At 37.1% G+C, this 16,299-nt stretch overlaps 1 protein-coding gene across 3 annotated transcripts in view; it reads left to right on the forward strand.

The window, feature by feature from the left end:
* The window catches only part of LOC101890771 (putative cysteine proteinase CG12163), a 71,483-nt gene that overhangs the window by 35,570 nt on the left and 19,614 nt on the right, over positions 1-16,299 (forward strand). Inside the window, exons 2-3 of one of the 3 annotated variants that reach the window (XM_005184430.4) lie at positions 14,026-14,435; positions 14,565-14,949. The exons of 1 other annotated variant lie outside the window; for it this stretch is intronic. In XM_005184430.4, coding sequence (XP_005184487.2) covers positions 14,026-14,435; positions 14,565-14,949 — 795 coding nt within the window. Of the gene's footprint in view, positions 1-14,025; positions 14,950-16,299 lie in introns of all 3 variants that reach the window. One more of the 3 variants, XM_005184429.4, reaches the window with a different exon arrangement.

Below are 16,299 nucleotides of genomic sequence, written 5' to 3' on the forward strand. Positions count from 1 at the left end.
AATGGTGGAGGGTATTAAAAGTTGGATCCGGCCGGACTTTGCTGTTTTTTTTTTTTTTTTTTTTGTAATTCTACTTTTATTGTCGACTGGGCTTTTCCTTTTATTATAAAAAACATTTTCGTCGTATTGATTAGCAAAAAATTCTGATCCGATATTGGGACGGTCGTATTATGTCCAGGATATACTGCATTGTTTGATTATTACAGCCCGTACATGTCTGCATCGGAATTTCAGATTTTTATTATATAGGATCTGTCTCCCACTTCTATATTACCAGTAAGCTGATAAATAATGAACTGTTCTTTAAAAATAACTTACTCTTACCTCGGCGACACATGTCCGACTACAAAACCTAAGATCACGGAATCAAACCTATGTAGGCAATTAATGTTTGTAAAAACCCTGAAAAAACTGTCATTACCAAATAATGGGTACAAAACTATTAATAAAAATGTGTGCTTAGTATTCTAAAACATCGAAATTCCGATACTTTTGAACTTATTTTTACCCATTGTGACAACTTGTTAAATACGTACGTCCTATGCCATGTTAATGTTGTGGTAAGGAGATAATTGGTTGTTTTGTAAGAAGTTATTTTTGCCATAATGTACTTAATAAACCCATCACTTGGTAATGCGATTGTTTGCTGGGTATCGAAATCATTTGGTGTAATGATGGTTTCTACTGAAACGCCTTCCGAAAAACAAATTATTGTCATAACTTAAAAAATTCCCTTTTTTTGCACTTCAAAGGAATTTAAAAACTAGTCCTCAGTTCATTGATTTCAGTGGTGTGTTGGATGGTAGATACCGGGAAAAGTATATAAATATTTAATGCGTTTTTTTGTTAAGAATAAATTAAACAAAATGTAATTTATGTTGCCTAACAAACGGTACGTCGGTGGTAACTCTTTCGGCGGAAACCATATAAAACCGAAATGCGGAGAATTGAAAGCGGTAACAAGCATTATGGAGACCACAACTTCTGCCCCCCAGCCAACCAGCTCAGAGCCTGCCAATATAATGTAAATGAGGTTCACGCGAGCATTTCACCCAACACTTTGCCATAGCTAAGGCACGAAGCGAGAGAAATGGCGTTACTGATACTTATGGCGATGATAATAAAGATAAATATTTTGGCCTCAGTCCCCAGCCCCACCCTTCGAACAAGTGTTCTTCTCCCCGGCATGGATTTAATGAAGGACGAGAGCCAAAAATACACCGTACATTCATATATTTGGGTATGTGCGTGTGAGTGTGTTGGCCACGAGTATCATTGACATGGAGGCTGGATGATGTGTCTGTTCTCCTACCCCCTTCTCCGCTCCTGTTCCACAACAATGTCTATGCGAAAAATTTGCTGTGTTTGAAATATTTATTATCAGCGAAACGAAGGCCATCTCTTGCAGTAGCAAAATCAAAGATATTTGAATAAATAAAATATTGAAAATTATTCAGAAATTGATTTAATAAAAAAACAACCTACCACTACAACAGGAAAGTAGCAAAGAAATCGATCGCCTTAGAGCTAGAATTAGAATTATTGTTAGAAATTATTATTTTCGAATTCAAAGAAATTCCTTCCATGATGATACTACTTAAACCTAGGAACACCAAGGCAAATAAAAATATAGTAGAGCAAAGTGGTCGGAACAAACGTTAAAAAAGCTGTAGTGGCTGGAGTCATAGTCCTCATTGTACTACTGTATATCAACTTGTATTAGCTGATATATCCATAGAAATTCACAGATATAACTATACCGGTAATACTACAAAATAAAAATCTCCTCACCAATTTAAATTAACATTTAATCACATACACTTTGACATAAGTGTCCGATCGTCTTTTTAACATTGCACATCCATAAAAATTAGATGAAGTGTAAACAAGTTAGAAAATATCAGTCGGTTTTGCCGACAGATGTATACCCTCAGCCACTGTTCGATTATTTAAATATATTTTGACTTCTATTATGATTATTTAAATTGTTAACCCTCTATGGAGTAGGTTCCGAAGAAATGGACCAATATTGTTAATTTCGTATCGAACCTAAATAAATATGGTATAAATATTGCGACATGCCAGGTTTTGACTATATTGGTTACATCCTTCACTTTATATGAGATATGTGATAATTTTTAGGAAATATTGAAATTTGCGTGGGGTACCAGATATAATGGGCTGAATTATTCAATTTTCACACTTTATCTAATACAGATAAAAATATTGGTATGGGCAAAATTACAAGAAAATCGAACATTTATATTAAATTTTATGCGAATTCATAAATTCTGTATTCAACTCAGGTTTCTGGTTAGAGGAAATATTTAGATGTAGCAAGTTGTAAAGAATTACTGACTTGTTTCGCAAGTTATGACATCCTTTGTGGATGAGGTGCCACAAAGGGTTGGCAGATATTTATCATCTTCACAAGAGATCTTGTGCTAGCGAAAATGTTTGTGTGTGTAAAATTTGAAGAGAGATATATGCTGATTTCATCTTTTATGATCGCTTTGGATATTCAAAATTTTGATCCTCTGTGGGGGAGGTACCAGAAGAAATGGACCGATCTCTACCATCTTTATAACAGATCTTCCGTTGATAGAAACATTGAGATGTACCACGTCTGAATGGAATCGGATGTTAATTTCGCGTTTAATCAGGTTCATGGACATTTAAAATTTTGACCCTAGATTTTTCGAACGAATTTTCCTCGCACTCTAAAATGGTCTCAGCACGCTCGCCCCTATTTGAGCAAAATCGAAAAATAGAGTTTGCCCGTTTTGCTTTTATTTCTCAGGAGTGCATCTGCTCGAACACGAGCAAGTTTCACTCTTTACTCGAATTTTCGGAGTTCTGATATTGCTGTTGCTATTTCTAACATTTTGGATCAGGGAAATACCATTCTTTTTAAAGTTTTCTAATTTTCGGACTCCTTGCATTTCTTGTCAGTTTGGTTTGTTTGCTATATTTTTTGGTACGAGAAGTACCCAAGTGTACAAAAAAATATATACAGGCTTAGATAACAACAACTGCAACAAAATCAAATGCCACAATTTTTACATTTTTTTTAAATTTTATTGAATGAAAGCAAAAAATGTCGGAAATAGTATCAAATTTTAGAATAAGTTTAGATTTGTTCGAATCACCTTTGGCACGAGTTATGACCTTCAAACGGCCAATGAAACCGTCACATGCTTCCCGAATGTTGCTCTGCGGTATTTTGGCCCATTCCCGGTGAAGCACTTTCTTGAGGTGATCGACCTTTGGTATTTTTTTAGTGCCAACCTTGCTTTCCAGACACTATAGTCCAATGGATTGGTATCCAAAGATTTTGGTGGCCATCGTGAGCTGGAAATGAAGCGAGGAGCCTCATTTTGTAACTATTCTTGGGTGGCGCGTGGTGTGTGCGATGGGTCTGCGGCCGAATTGTTTGCATGCCCAAGGCTTTAATACACCCTCCAGAATATTTTCGCGATAATATTCGTAATTTATTCTGATGCCACGGTCGATTAATACGAGCGGAGAGCGACCATCGGAGTTCTGGTGGCTAACCGAAGGTGCACATTTTCAGCTGACCTCTTTGGCAAGTAAACATGATCATTTTGTTTGTTTACAAACTGCTGGACAACGAATGTTTTCTCATCGGAGAAACCCAAATTCGACAGTTCATCACTTTCGGTCAAGCGAAACAAGTCTTTAGCTGTTTTGAGTCTATCTTCTTTCTGTTGCGGTGTAAGTTCTTGCACTTTTTGGAATTTCAATGGCTACACCCCTAGCTTTTTTTCAATATTTGCCGAATGGAATATTGCGATATGTTCAGCTCATAAGCCATTTTTCGGCCACTGATATGAGGGTTTCGATCAAGTCGCTTCTTTACTTTTCGGACCATTTCTGCTGATGTTGCTGTTTTCTTCCGTCAACTTCTTTGACGTCGGGCTATGCTACCAGTATCACGGTAACGACTTATTCACATTTAAATGCTGGAGTGCTGGAGTGAATTCCAGCCAAATATAAAGAAATCACACTATCACGCTTGAATTCCATCACGAATAACATTTTTTTCTGGAAGATTCTCTCCAAAATGCTTTTGTACGCTTGTAAACAATGTAATCAGCTGTCACTGGAATGATTTTAACAGCTGTCGGACGAGGGGCTCAGAAATGAGGGCAGTCTGAATTTGGTTGCAGTTGTTTCTTCTCACCTTGTAAAATTGGAATTTCATTCATTCCAATTTTTTTAACAGAAATTCCGAAATTTAAATTTTTATGAAAATGTATGTTAGCGTAGTGGTCAGCAGAATGCAGAGATCTTCAAAGAATGTGAAAGAGAGGAGGGGGAGATAGGGGGTAATGCGACACGATTCTATTCCCAAATAGCTGCTATTCTCTTATGTTTTGCATTTTTTTATGAAAAAATATTTCTTTGCCACCTCAAGTTGTTACTTTTTTACAGTTTGGTAAGCACATGTGTATCTGTTAGCATTTCTATTAATGACAACTACATAATCTCCCAACAATAAAACGCTAGTGTTCTAAAAATAGAACAATTGATTTTTTGAACCATTTAATAGGATCTTTGGGCCAGTTTCATAAGTACTTACTTCATATGACATGTCTTATATATTATATTAAAATAAGGTGTAAGGATGCTGTAATGTAAGTAGTTGCAAGTGCCATAATACCAATTATTTGGTAATGAGATTTTTGCTGGGTCCGTATTATTTTCAGGAAAAATATTTGAGCTTATGAATAGATTAGAATGAGAGATGACTTTCTTCAAATCCACTCTCTCCCTCTCTCTTTTAAAAATTTCCAGAAAGGTTTTTCATGAAAATTTCTGTGTTTTTCAAATGTTTTCATTTGGGAATTTTAAAATATTCTTATAATACAATATCCCAAGATGATCTTACAAGAAACTCAAACAGGCTCATCTACATCCCTGCAACTCTTAATTTATTCAAAATTTTGTATTCAATGGCCTATCAAATGTTCTGCTCGTTTTAACTTGACATGGCAGACATAGCGCCAACCACTTGCCGCTGCAACAATTTTTCCATATTTGATTGGCTGGCAATCGTCGTTGGTTTTTTGCTGATTTGGTTTGAATTTATTCTTTTTTGGTGTTTGTTTTTGTTTTGTATTACGATTCTGTTCACTTATTGAATAATTTTTCCAATTGTGGAAAAGCCGTGGAAACGGCAGGCAGCAGCAGCAATGAAATTTGTTAAATCGAAGTGTTTTAATTTATTTCATTTCATTTGTGGCGATGAGACGCCAATTCCTGCCATCGATATTCCATTTTCATGGCTGGAGAAAACAAACAAAACACGGGAAATAATAGCAAATTTGTATTTTGCCTATCCATGAGCATGGTTTTTGTGTTTCAATTTCATTTTAAATTAATTTGGATTTGCAACAGAACAGAAAATTCCAATAACCAACCCTCTCGACCGACAGATAATTCATTCACTCATTGGGTCGGCCGTGTCATGGGATTTTTTTGTTCGAGTTTTTTTTCTGGTGTTACACATTTAATACAACATCGTCAACATTTGCGGGTTTGGCCGTTTATCACGCCGGCTAAAATGCCTCCGAAAAACCACAAAAACTCATCATTTCATGTGAAAAGTTTTCAAATTAAAACAAAAAAATAGTAGTCCGACGTAGTACATTGCATGCTCATCATCATCACCATCATCACTGCCGATTATTGTAACCACCATCGAAAATCATTCATTCATTCACTCATTTATTCGTTCAGCAGCTGATGAAACATTTCATTCCTTTACTTTTATGGAGAGGGGCTGCGAGGAGTTGAAGGATCATCGGCATTATCACCGTAAGTTTGTTGGTATTGGTTTCATCAGCAGTTAAGCACATTTCGCCGGTGCGTTTTTCCACCATCATCACCACCACATAACCATAATCCACTACACCGCACTGCACTGCAATATACCAGGCTGGCGGCACCACAACACTTTCCACACTTTCCATCGTCGCCACCATCAACTTTGCCAATTCACCGGCGCTACCACATACAATTGATTGGTTTTTCGGCAATCCACCACCCATTGGCTGAGGGGGGAAAGCACTCGCAGAGATATAATATTATTGTCATTAAATACATAGAATTCCAGTAACCGGTTTTAATGAAAATTTGGTCATTTTAGGACATTTAATCTATTCATCTTTAATGGATACTTAGAGGGTATTTTACCCATAAAATGTACTTTGAATATTTTCATTTTAAATACGATCTATAAAAATTCGTCTAATTATAAGAGACGTATGGGATATCCGTTATCTATAAAGTCCTAAGATTATCGCTTATTTTTGGAGAGATACTAGAATGTAAATGTATCCTACAGGTCTTTAAATTCTGGTGTCCATCTATATTGTACTCTCGATTGAACTACTGTTAAAGTACTTCTATCTGCATTTTTGGTTCACCTGCATTTCTCATATCTGCATTTTGGATACTAGTTATCAAAATTAATCTTAAGAACTACTCCATGGTCGGATTTAAGTCATAGCTTGATATTCATACCTTTAGACTTATGGCTACAAAGGAGCAAAATGGGCCTCCTCGGAAGAACGGTCTTTGATCCTAAGTCTCTTTGGACGAAATCGGTTTCAGGACATTTTGAGTCGATCTAGTCATGATGGCCGGCTCGTGTGCACGATAATTATTAAAGGAATATTTGATGTTGACAATTTTTTTAAAACGAATATACAGGGTGAATTAAAAAACTGCAACAAAGTCAAACGCCATAATTTTTACATTTTTGTTCTTTAAATTTTATTGAATGATTTTAGAATAAGTTTAGTTTTGTTCGAATTGGCCACCTTTGGCACGAATTAAGGCCGTCAAATGGCCAATGAAACCGTCACACGCTGCCCGAATGTTGCTTTGCGGTATTTTGGTCCATTCCCAGCGAAGCTCTTGCTTGAGGTGATCGACACTTTTGTATTTTTTAGTGCCAACCTTGCTTTCCAAAATACTCCAGACACAATAGTCCAACGGATTGGTATCCGGAGATTTTGGTGGCTATTGTGCGCTGGGTGCACATGAAGCGACGAACCTCATTTTGTAACCATTCTTGGGTGGCTCGTGCTGAGTCCTGTTGAAATGTCCAAGGTTTGTGCGGCCAAAATGTTTGCGTGCCCAGGGCTTTAATTCACCCTCCAGAATATTTTCGTGATAATATTTATTCTGATGCCACTGCCGGTTAATACGAGCGAACAGCGACCATCGGCTGTTATGGCGACCCACCCTATCACTATGGCCGGCGCTTGAGTTCCGGTGCACATTTTCAGCTGACCTCTTTGGCAAGTAAAGACGATCATTTTGTTTGTTTACAAACTGCTGGACAACGAATGTTTTCTCATCGGAGAAAACCAAATTCGGGAGTTCACCACATTCGGCCAAGCAATGCAACTCCTTACCTCTTTTGAGTCTATTTTCTTTCTGTTGCGGTGTAAGTTCTTGCACATTTTGGAATTTCAATGGCTTTACCCCGAGCTCATTTTTCAATATTTGCCGAATTGAATATTGCGATATGTTAAGCTCACAAGCCATTTTTGGCCACTGCGACGCGGGTTTCGATTAAGTCGCTTCTTTACATTTCGAACCATTTCTGCTGATGTTGCTGTTTTCCTCCGTCCACTTCCTTGACGTCGGGTTACCCTACCGGTCTCACGGTAATGAGCGATGGTACGAGACACAAAAGATTTATTCCCATTTAAATGCTGGAGTGCTCTAACGATAGCCACTTGTGGTTTTCCAGCCAAATATAAAGAAATCACACTATCCCGCTTGAATTCCATCACGGATAACTTTTTTCTTTTGTACACTAGTAAACAATGTAATGAGCTGTCACTGGAATAATTTTAACAGCCGTTTTTGTTTTTTCATCTCAACCAATTAGGTCAGGTGAGATAAGATCGGAGAACAGATTTGTTCGATTTTACTCGCGAGGGAAAAATACGCGCGAGTGAAATGCACTCACGAGCAGTAGGGCTTGAAGTGTAATCATCTTACACAAATTTTACTATCCACTCTTCCCTCTTATGTTGGAGCACTCGCGAGATACTTCTGTTTGAAAAGTTAGAGTGGGGGTCAAAATGTTCGAAATAGGGTAGAAGTTTATTCTAAAGGCTCAAAAGAGCCAACCAATTACCAATACTTATTCGGAATGTTATTTTCCTTTCGTATTGTCATACAGAAGCAGGCTCTATGACTTGAGTCGAGTAGAAATAATTATTAAGTTCTCTTATTTGCGTCTATAATAGTAGCATAAAGGATCTGATGATTAGGTCTAGTATGAAGATATAATATTTAAGTACATCCTTTCTGGTACCTACCCCACAATCGGTCAACATTTTTATGTATCTTAACCTAAACTGTGTGCAATGTAATATTTTCATCACATTTTTTTAAACGTCTTCAACTTTTCCCGGGGAAGTCCCAAAGTATGCTCTAAAAATGCTAAATGTAAACGTGCATATGGTTAACACAGGGATGCCAACTTTGTGGTTTTACCGCTACTTTCGGTGATTTTTGACGCATAAAAACCACTGTTTAAGAATTGTAACGATTTTCTTTTTTAAATCGCTACAGTAGCGACTTTGACTGTTTAATGTAGTGGTTGTAGCGATTTTTACTCAAAATTGCAAATTTAAATTTCCAATCACAATTATGTATTTTGTCCGCAAACTTAACCGACCTTATATAGGCCTTCTATGTAGAAGTTGATGAGTTTTGAAGTTGGACGAAAATAACACGAATATATTCCCAAATAAATTAACTGAATTCTAAAATACGTATGTATATACACTGGTGGCCAAAACTAAAGCAACTGAAATTACAAGGAAAATGAATGCCCTGTAACTTTATTAAAAATTAAGAAAGTGAGAAAGTTTTTCTTGTTTTAGTTTCAGTTGTACTTTATTCACTTTTTAAAAACCTGAAACAAAAAACCAAAATTCATTTTTTTTATATAAAAAATAACGTATGGTAAAGTCAATTAACCCGATTTTGGCTTGGACAAAACAAAAGCAACTCTGTTGTACATTCATATAACCGCTGCAATTTCAGTTGTTTTTACTGTGATATTTATCGCTTTTTGCTTCCTTCGACAATTTCGCTTGTTATAGATCCTTTTTGAGAAGTTTTTTTTACAACAGCATGTGTTTTTCTTTTCCTTTTTTAAGTACTGCCTAGAAAAAGTTTAAAAATGGCTAGAAGCAAATACAGTACATGAATAAAACAGTAAATTATCAGTGACTATGAAAACAAAATATCACAGAAAATGATTTACGAGAAATATTTCATAAATATTTCTGTGATTTCATAAATATTTCTGTGATTTCATAATTATTTCTGTATACTATGTCGGTTTTATGAAACTGGATCAGTAGTACTGATCATGTGAGAGAAATAAAAAACAACCATTTAAGAGTTCAACTGGATTGGTGAGAGAGCAATCATTGGATATAAGCTCGAGATCAGTGCGTAGACGAGTAGTGGCAGCTGGTCTGCATGCCCGTAAGACATCAAAAAAGCTATTTATATCTGAAAAAATCAAAAAGGCTTTCGGAAACGATAATATTTAGTGGAATCGAGCTCAATGGAAAAACATTATTTCTGGGATGGGTCTACGTTTAATATTAAAGGCTCAGACGTGAAAATTTTTACGGTGAAAAGACCAAAAAATGAAAGACTCAAGCCGCAGTGTTGCAAAAGTACAGTGAAGCATGAGGGAGGGTCAAAAATGGCGGGGCGCTGTTTTTCTTTCTATGGACTTGGGCGTATCCATGAAATAAAGGAAGTTATGGATCTGTTTGTTTACAAAGATGTGTTGGACATCACGTTGTTCCCTTACGCCGAGTAAAAGATTCGGCTCATTTGGGTGTTTCAGCATGACAATGATCCCAAACTTGCATCAAAACTTGTCAAATATTGATTGCGGGAGTCAAAAATCGATGTTTTGTCTTGTCCGACACAACCACCTGACCTAAACTCCATAGAAAACCTTTGGAGTATCGTAAACAGGAAGATCAAGCGAGATTCGGAAACAAATAAGCACAACATTTTCCAAAGCATTCAGGGTGTGCAGCTGCTATCAAAAATAATGGATGCTATCGACTACTAGCCAAAATTTAATTATTTTAAAATAAAAAATCAAAAAGTTGCTTTAGTTTTGACCACGCAAAAATAAGTCATTTTAGTTTTCCATATATTATTTTTCATTCAAAATTGTTTTTGTGTTTTTATTTTTAGTTTCTTAAAGACCTCATTTAAAACTGGAAAAATAATTACGTTTTGTTTATTTTTGTAAAAGTTACAGGACATTTATTATCTTTGCGATTTTAGTTGCTTTAGTTTTGGCCACCAGTGTATATATAATTTTTTAATTCTCCTTCTTTCTGCGTAAAGATCGATTTTTCTGCCGCTTTTTTTAATTTTTATAGTGTTGATTTTCACGTTGATTTCTCCTGAGAAAACTTCTGGGACGACTCCATAGGAGTTTTTTGTTCCATATTTTTTTTTAGGGAAAATCGTATCTACTTAAAAATCGACCTTCAAACCCTTTATTTTTGTAAAGGCATGCCACCCGAAATGAGCAATTATTCTTGGCCACTAAAAGCCAATATAAAAATATGTTAGTTCTAGAGTTAGTGTGCTATTTTACCCTTATCCTCTATTTGAATCGAACTCAAAACATTCCTCAGTTAACCATCATAATCATCATAAGTCGCACAAAATAAGTATTTTTTCTTCTATAAATCTCAGTGTAAAATAGCCTGTAAAATCTGAATTATCTATGGAAAATCTACAGATGTTCCAAAAATTAAACCGACTACTTATTCGGTTTAAATTGCTCTGCAAAGATATTACCTCTTATTTTTAAATAAACGGCTGAATAAATTATCGACGTTGTTGGTGCCTGCCCACTGGGTCCACAGTAGTTCATTTTGTGGGTTCATATGATAATTGTTCTTTTAGATCCAAAAAAAAAAAAAAAAAAAAAAAAAAAAACGGCTACGACGTTTTCTTCAATATCCAACGAATAGTTTTTAATAACAAACAGGCGAACGTAATAAGCCTCGCCTCCGCCCCATCATCAATTCCACTCCCTCACTCACGCTGTGGTGGTATCTGGTTACTGCATCAAATAAAAGTAGATGAAACCACATTTCATCATAGTTGTCGATGTTGATGTTGTTGTTGTCATCGTTGTTATTGTCAACAACGGCCGGGCGCCAGTGGCGAAGAAAATGAAAATGGTTTCGATGATGAGTCAAGTTATTGGTGGTACACCTACATACGTATGCATACATATGTATGTACGCGAGTAGGTATGTCTGAATGTGGCCAATGCAATACCACTGCGACAATGATGCAAATGCATAGCTGCTACTGCAAGAGGAGGAGGTCGTCCAAAGCTCAGCTGGAACTCTTCTCACACATGTGGTGCAAATCAACTGGTATTTCGGTTTTTCGTTTCTTTTTTTTTTTTGGAATGAAATTGTCTCTGCTGCTTCTTCTTTTTCTTGTTGATGTTGACACACCGGGTGGTTGGTCTTGAAATCAATTTTCATGTCTTCTCCAATTGTTGCCCAATTTTGTTAACATAATCGTTTGACCTTTGGTAATTTCGAACATGTTTATGTTTGTTCAAATTTGTGTTAAATTAATTATTTATTTATTTATATACAAAGTTGTAAATTGTTAATAGTTATTGGACATGCTTTTTGTGTGGAGGTTAGGAGATTGTGGGAATTTGCTTTAAAACTCTGGTTTTAAAAAACACTGAGGGGAGTCCGAAAATCTCTAAGAATGCCAAAGTCAAACGCCATAATTTTTACATTTTTTTATTTTTATTGAATGAAAGCAAAAAATGTCAGAAATAGCATCCAATTTTAGAATAAATTTAGACTTGTTCGAATTATGGCCTTCAAACGGCCAATGAAACCGACACACGCTGCCCAAATGTTGCTCTGCGGTATTTTGACACATTCCCGGCAAAGCGCTTGCTTGAGGTGATCGACACTTTGGTATTTTTTAGTGTCAACCTTGCTTGCCAAAATACTCCAGAAACAATAGTCCAACGGATTGGTATACGGAGATTTTCCATTGTGCGCTGGAAATGAAGCGAGGAACCTCATTTTGTAGCCATTATTGTGTGGCGCGTGTCGAGTGCGATGGTGCTGAGTCCTGTTGGAATGTCCAAGGACTGCGGCGAACATGTTTGCGTGTCCAAGGTTTTAATACACCCTCTAGAATATTTTCGCGATAATATTCGGCTTTTATTTTGATGCCACGGTCGATTAATACGAGCGCAGAGCGACCATCGTCTGTTATGGCGGCCAACACCATCGCCATGGCCGGCGCATGGGTTCTGGTGGCCAATCGAAGGTGCACATTTTCAGCTGACCTCTTTGGCAAGTAAACACGATCATTTTGTTTGTTTACAGACTGCTGAACAACGAATGTTTTCTCATCGGACAAAATCAAATTCGGCAGTTCACCATTTTTGGCCAAGCAAAGCAACTCTTTAGCTCTTTTGAGTCTATTTTCTTTCTGTTGCGGTGTAAGTTCTTGCACTTTTTGGATTTTGCATTGAGAGAGGATATTTCTACTCTGTAGTTCCTTCAAAATGGTGGAGGGTGTTAAAAATTCGGCCCGACCCAACTTAGCTTTTTTTTTTCTTGTTTTGTTTATTTTTTGGTCTTTCGAGACAAGTTCAATGATATCTCCTTATCCTATTTACCTAGCAAACCCTCAACCATTTCTTCACAAAGTTTAAAGTTTTTCTTCAACCTCTAATAGCCTTTGGGGAATTTTGTTTTTTTTTTTTTTTTCAATTTTTTTCTCTTTTTGAAGTAAAATTTGTCTTGTTGTCTTTGAGATATGTTTGTATGATGGACTGATATCACCCTTCTACTCTGATTTTGCTTAAAAATTCCCCATGAATTCCCCTCAGGTTTTGGATAAAATTCGATTTGCAAGTCGGGAAAATGCCAGACTTAAAGCAAAACCGGACTGAGATCGCATGCGCATCGATCGTTTCCTTCTGTCTTTTGGATTGATTTTTGTTCGAACTCTTATTGGTTGCTTTGCTGAGAAGATATCCTATGGCTTCTCTAGCTTCTCTAATTTCTCAAATTATCAAACCTAAAAAAATGTTGTTTTTCTCAAAAAGCATATCCGTTAAAAACCTCATTTTAAGAAAATAATTATCCTTTTCTCTTATGCTTACTTTGCAAAAAAAAAAACAAAGAGATGAAATAAAACAATATCCTGTTTCCGTCTCATTTCTAATCACTTCCTTTGCCACACAAACAAACAGTTTTATCTGCAAAGTTTCACGGCAAAAGTGAAGTAAAGTAGAACGAAATCAGGCCAGGATGTGTTGTACAAAGGACATTTGATTGACAAAGTCGAGTAATTAGTTCAGACATGTCCTCTCGTAAGCTTCTTTTTCAAAATTAATTATTGAATAGAGCAACGGACATGAGCATCAAAAACAAGAGACAACCAATTATTAATAAAGGACATCAAAGGATATACTGTTGAGACATCTTGGAAAATAGTCATTACACACAAATGCGCTTAGAAGGCGTAGAAGTGTGTTGGCGCTGTTTGTGGAATTATTGATGATGCGTGGGAGGATTTTTAGTTTTAAGAACTTGTTATAAAATAAAATATATAAATGGAGCTTTCTCTCCAAATAGCATAACCCCTTGGAAACATTAATATAATTATAACCAATTAACCCCTCGCTTTATTAACCCTACCGCTGCTTGCTAATGCCTCACAATTCATGCATTTTCAATGTGCCCCACAAATTCCACGGCTAGTTTGAATGAATCGGAATGCTAATGGGCTTGCCTGGCTATTGACTAATACCAAACAAAAAATCATTTCCGAACACTTGTGTATTTGTCTAAATCAAAAAGATGTATCCTTTGTTCTTTTTCATTGTACATCGATCCAACCATCTCTCGCCAACAATAGAATGAACCCGAGGTAGAAACCGCCGAACCAGTCTCAGAGGACCCGATCAAACTGGTACATGTCTTGAATCCCGGCGAACGTGAATATCTCTCACCCAACTTGATTGGAGTCCAGAACATAGCCATCACCTTCCTGCCACTGTCGATGAACTTCATCAACATCGTCGATGCTTTTCGGGAAATTGTGAATGGCGTCAAATACGACATTGTCGTAAATGCCGTGGACACGAAGGACAATGATGCCGAAATTGTCTGTCATTTGGTCATTTTGGAGAAACCTTGGCTGCGCACCGAATGGGGTGACAAGGTGCGCGAGCTACAACATTCTAACTGCAGTTCAAATGCTCTGGATGAGGATGGTGATCAGTCTCCCCGTAATCCCTTGGTCCGTGCCAATTCCATTAATGATAAGTATGATAAGAGTTCCGTCTTCAATGGAGGTTCACGCCATGAACTCTCCGCCGATGACATGAAGCATCTAGAAGATCAAATTGTAGCCTCAGCCATTAGTTCTAAACGTCTCTCTTCGAATAACCTTAGAATCCAGGAAAATGAGGAAACACAGAGTGAAAATGGCAACATAGAAGGCCAAGCCACGGAAGAGGTGTTGTCCGTGGCCACAACGGAAGGAGAACAGGTGGAAAGCAATGATAACGAAGAAGATACAACCACAGAGGAACAGACCACAAATCAAAGCGCCGATGATGTGACCACCAACACCATTTTACCAGAAACCACAGCCTCCACTACAACTGCCGCCGCCATCAACGATGACAGCACCACAGATGTGGTCGAGTTGAGCGAAGATGACAAAAAATGGCTGGATGACATCTTCTCCATTGGTGCCCTGAATTTTGAAAACTCTTTAAAGGCCAGCCGAGGCCTAAGCATTGACGATGATGAGGATCTGGGTCAACAGCAGCAGGTAAACTTATTTCCATTAGCATTTTCTTCTAACCCGCATTCATTTTGCTTCTCATGAATATGAATGAATGAATTGGCCAGAGAGTGAGCGAGCGAGGGGCACGCGGGTGAGTGAGTGACTGAGCGAGTAAGTTGGGTCGGTCATTAGGTGCCAGCCACTTCACTTACTCACTCAGTCATTTAGTCAGTCATTCAAAAATTATTTCTCTTCATCTTCTTCTCTACACCTCCTCCTCCTCCTCCTAGGGCAGTACACTTTGTTGGCCAGTAAATTTATGCTCACTTAAGTAGACTCCTCCGAACTCGAAGCAGCTAACTGGCTCTTCTCTGGCCATCATCAGCGGCAGCATCATCATCATTAGTTGCTTCGTTGCATAATGAATTCCAAGTAAATGGAACAACGACAACAACTGTTTTGCACGGCTATTAGACAAATAATAAACGGACACATTGTAACATCTCTGGCTGTGAGGGGAAGGAATCCCCACATTTTATTTCCATTTTTAATTAGGAAATTACTCTTGGCAGAAAAACGAAAAAAAAATCGAAAAACATGAAAAAGAGAAACAAAGAAATGTGGCAATGGAAGTGTTGACATGACCAACAAGGAACACAATAATACCCTCTACCCTCTCCCCTCCCTCTCTGTTTGAGGTTATTGTTGTGGAGCTTGGTTTGTTTTTTGTCCAGCAATTTGTTGCTGAACATTTCCGAAAACCAACTGGTCTGCCATTTAGTTTTGTTCTCCCGAGGTAACATTTAAAATAATTATTTTCATTGTTGTTGTTATTGTTGTTGCTGTTGCTACTGCTGTTCTTGTAAACATGGAGTTATTATTTGTTTGTTTGTTGTTGTTCACAGCAAATTAACTATTCTTATTATAGACTCCCCGCTACCAACAGCAGCAACACTAACAATTAGCCAGTGATGTTTGCTCTCCTCCAACCGTGGTCTACTCGAAATGAAATTGGCCAGATTAATTGGTGACAGCTGGTAAATATTTTAACTGAGATTGTTATTTGCAGTTGAATTATTTTAAATTGGCAAAAATTGGGAGGTTATTAAAAAGAGGAGTGTGAGAAGATCTTGAAAGAGTAAAATAAGTCTAATAATGATTCTCCACAACCCTTCACTTATAACCCATTATGCGTGCTTTACTCGTAGACCATAGGAAATACAGGGTGGGATAAAAACAAGTAAAAAAGAAGTTTTTAATACCATTTCGAAGGATATTGAAAAATTTAAAAGGAAATCCAAAAGTTACCACTTAAATGAAAACCGTTATATGGGGACTATACGAAGACGTGGACCTGTATACGAAAATTTTTTTTATCATACGAAATTTGTTACA

Source organism: Musca domestica, unplaced genomic scaffold, assembly GCF_030504385.1.
Source record: "Musca domestica strain aabys unplaced genomic scaffold, Musca_domestica.polishedcontigs.V.1.1 21, whole genome shotgun sequence".
NCBI classification, from domain to species: domain Eukaryota; kingdom Metazoa; phylum Arthropoda; class Insecta; order Diptera; family Muscidae; genus Musca; species Musca domestica.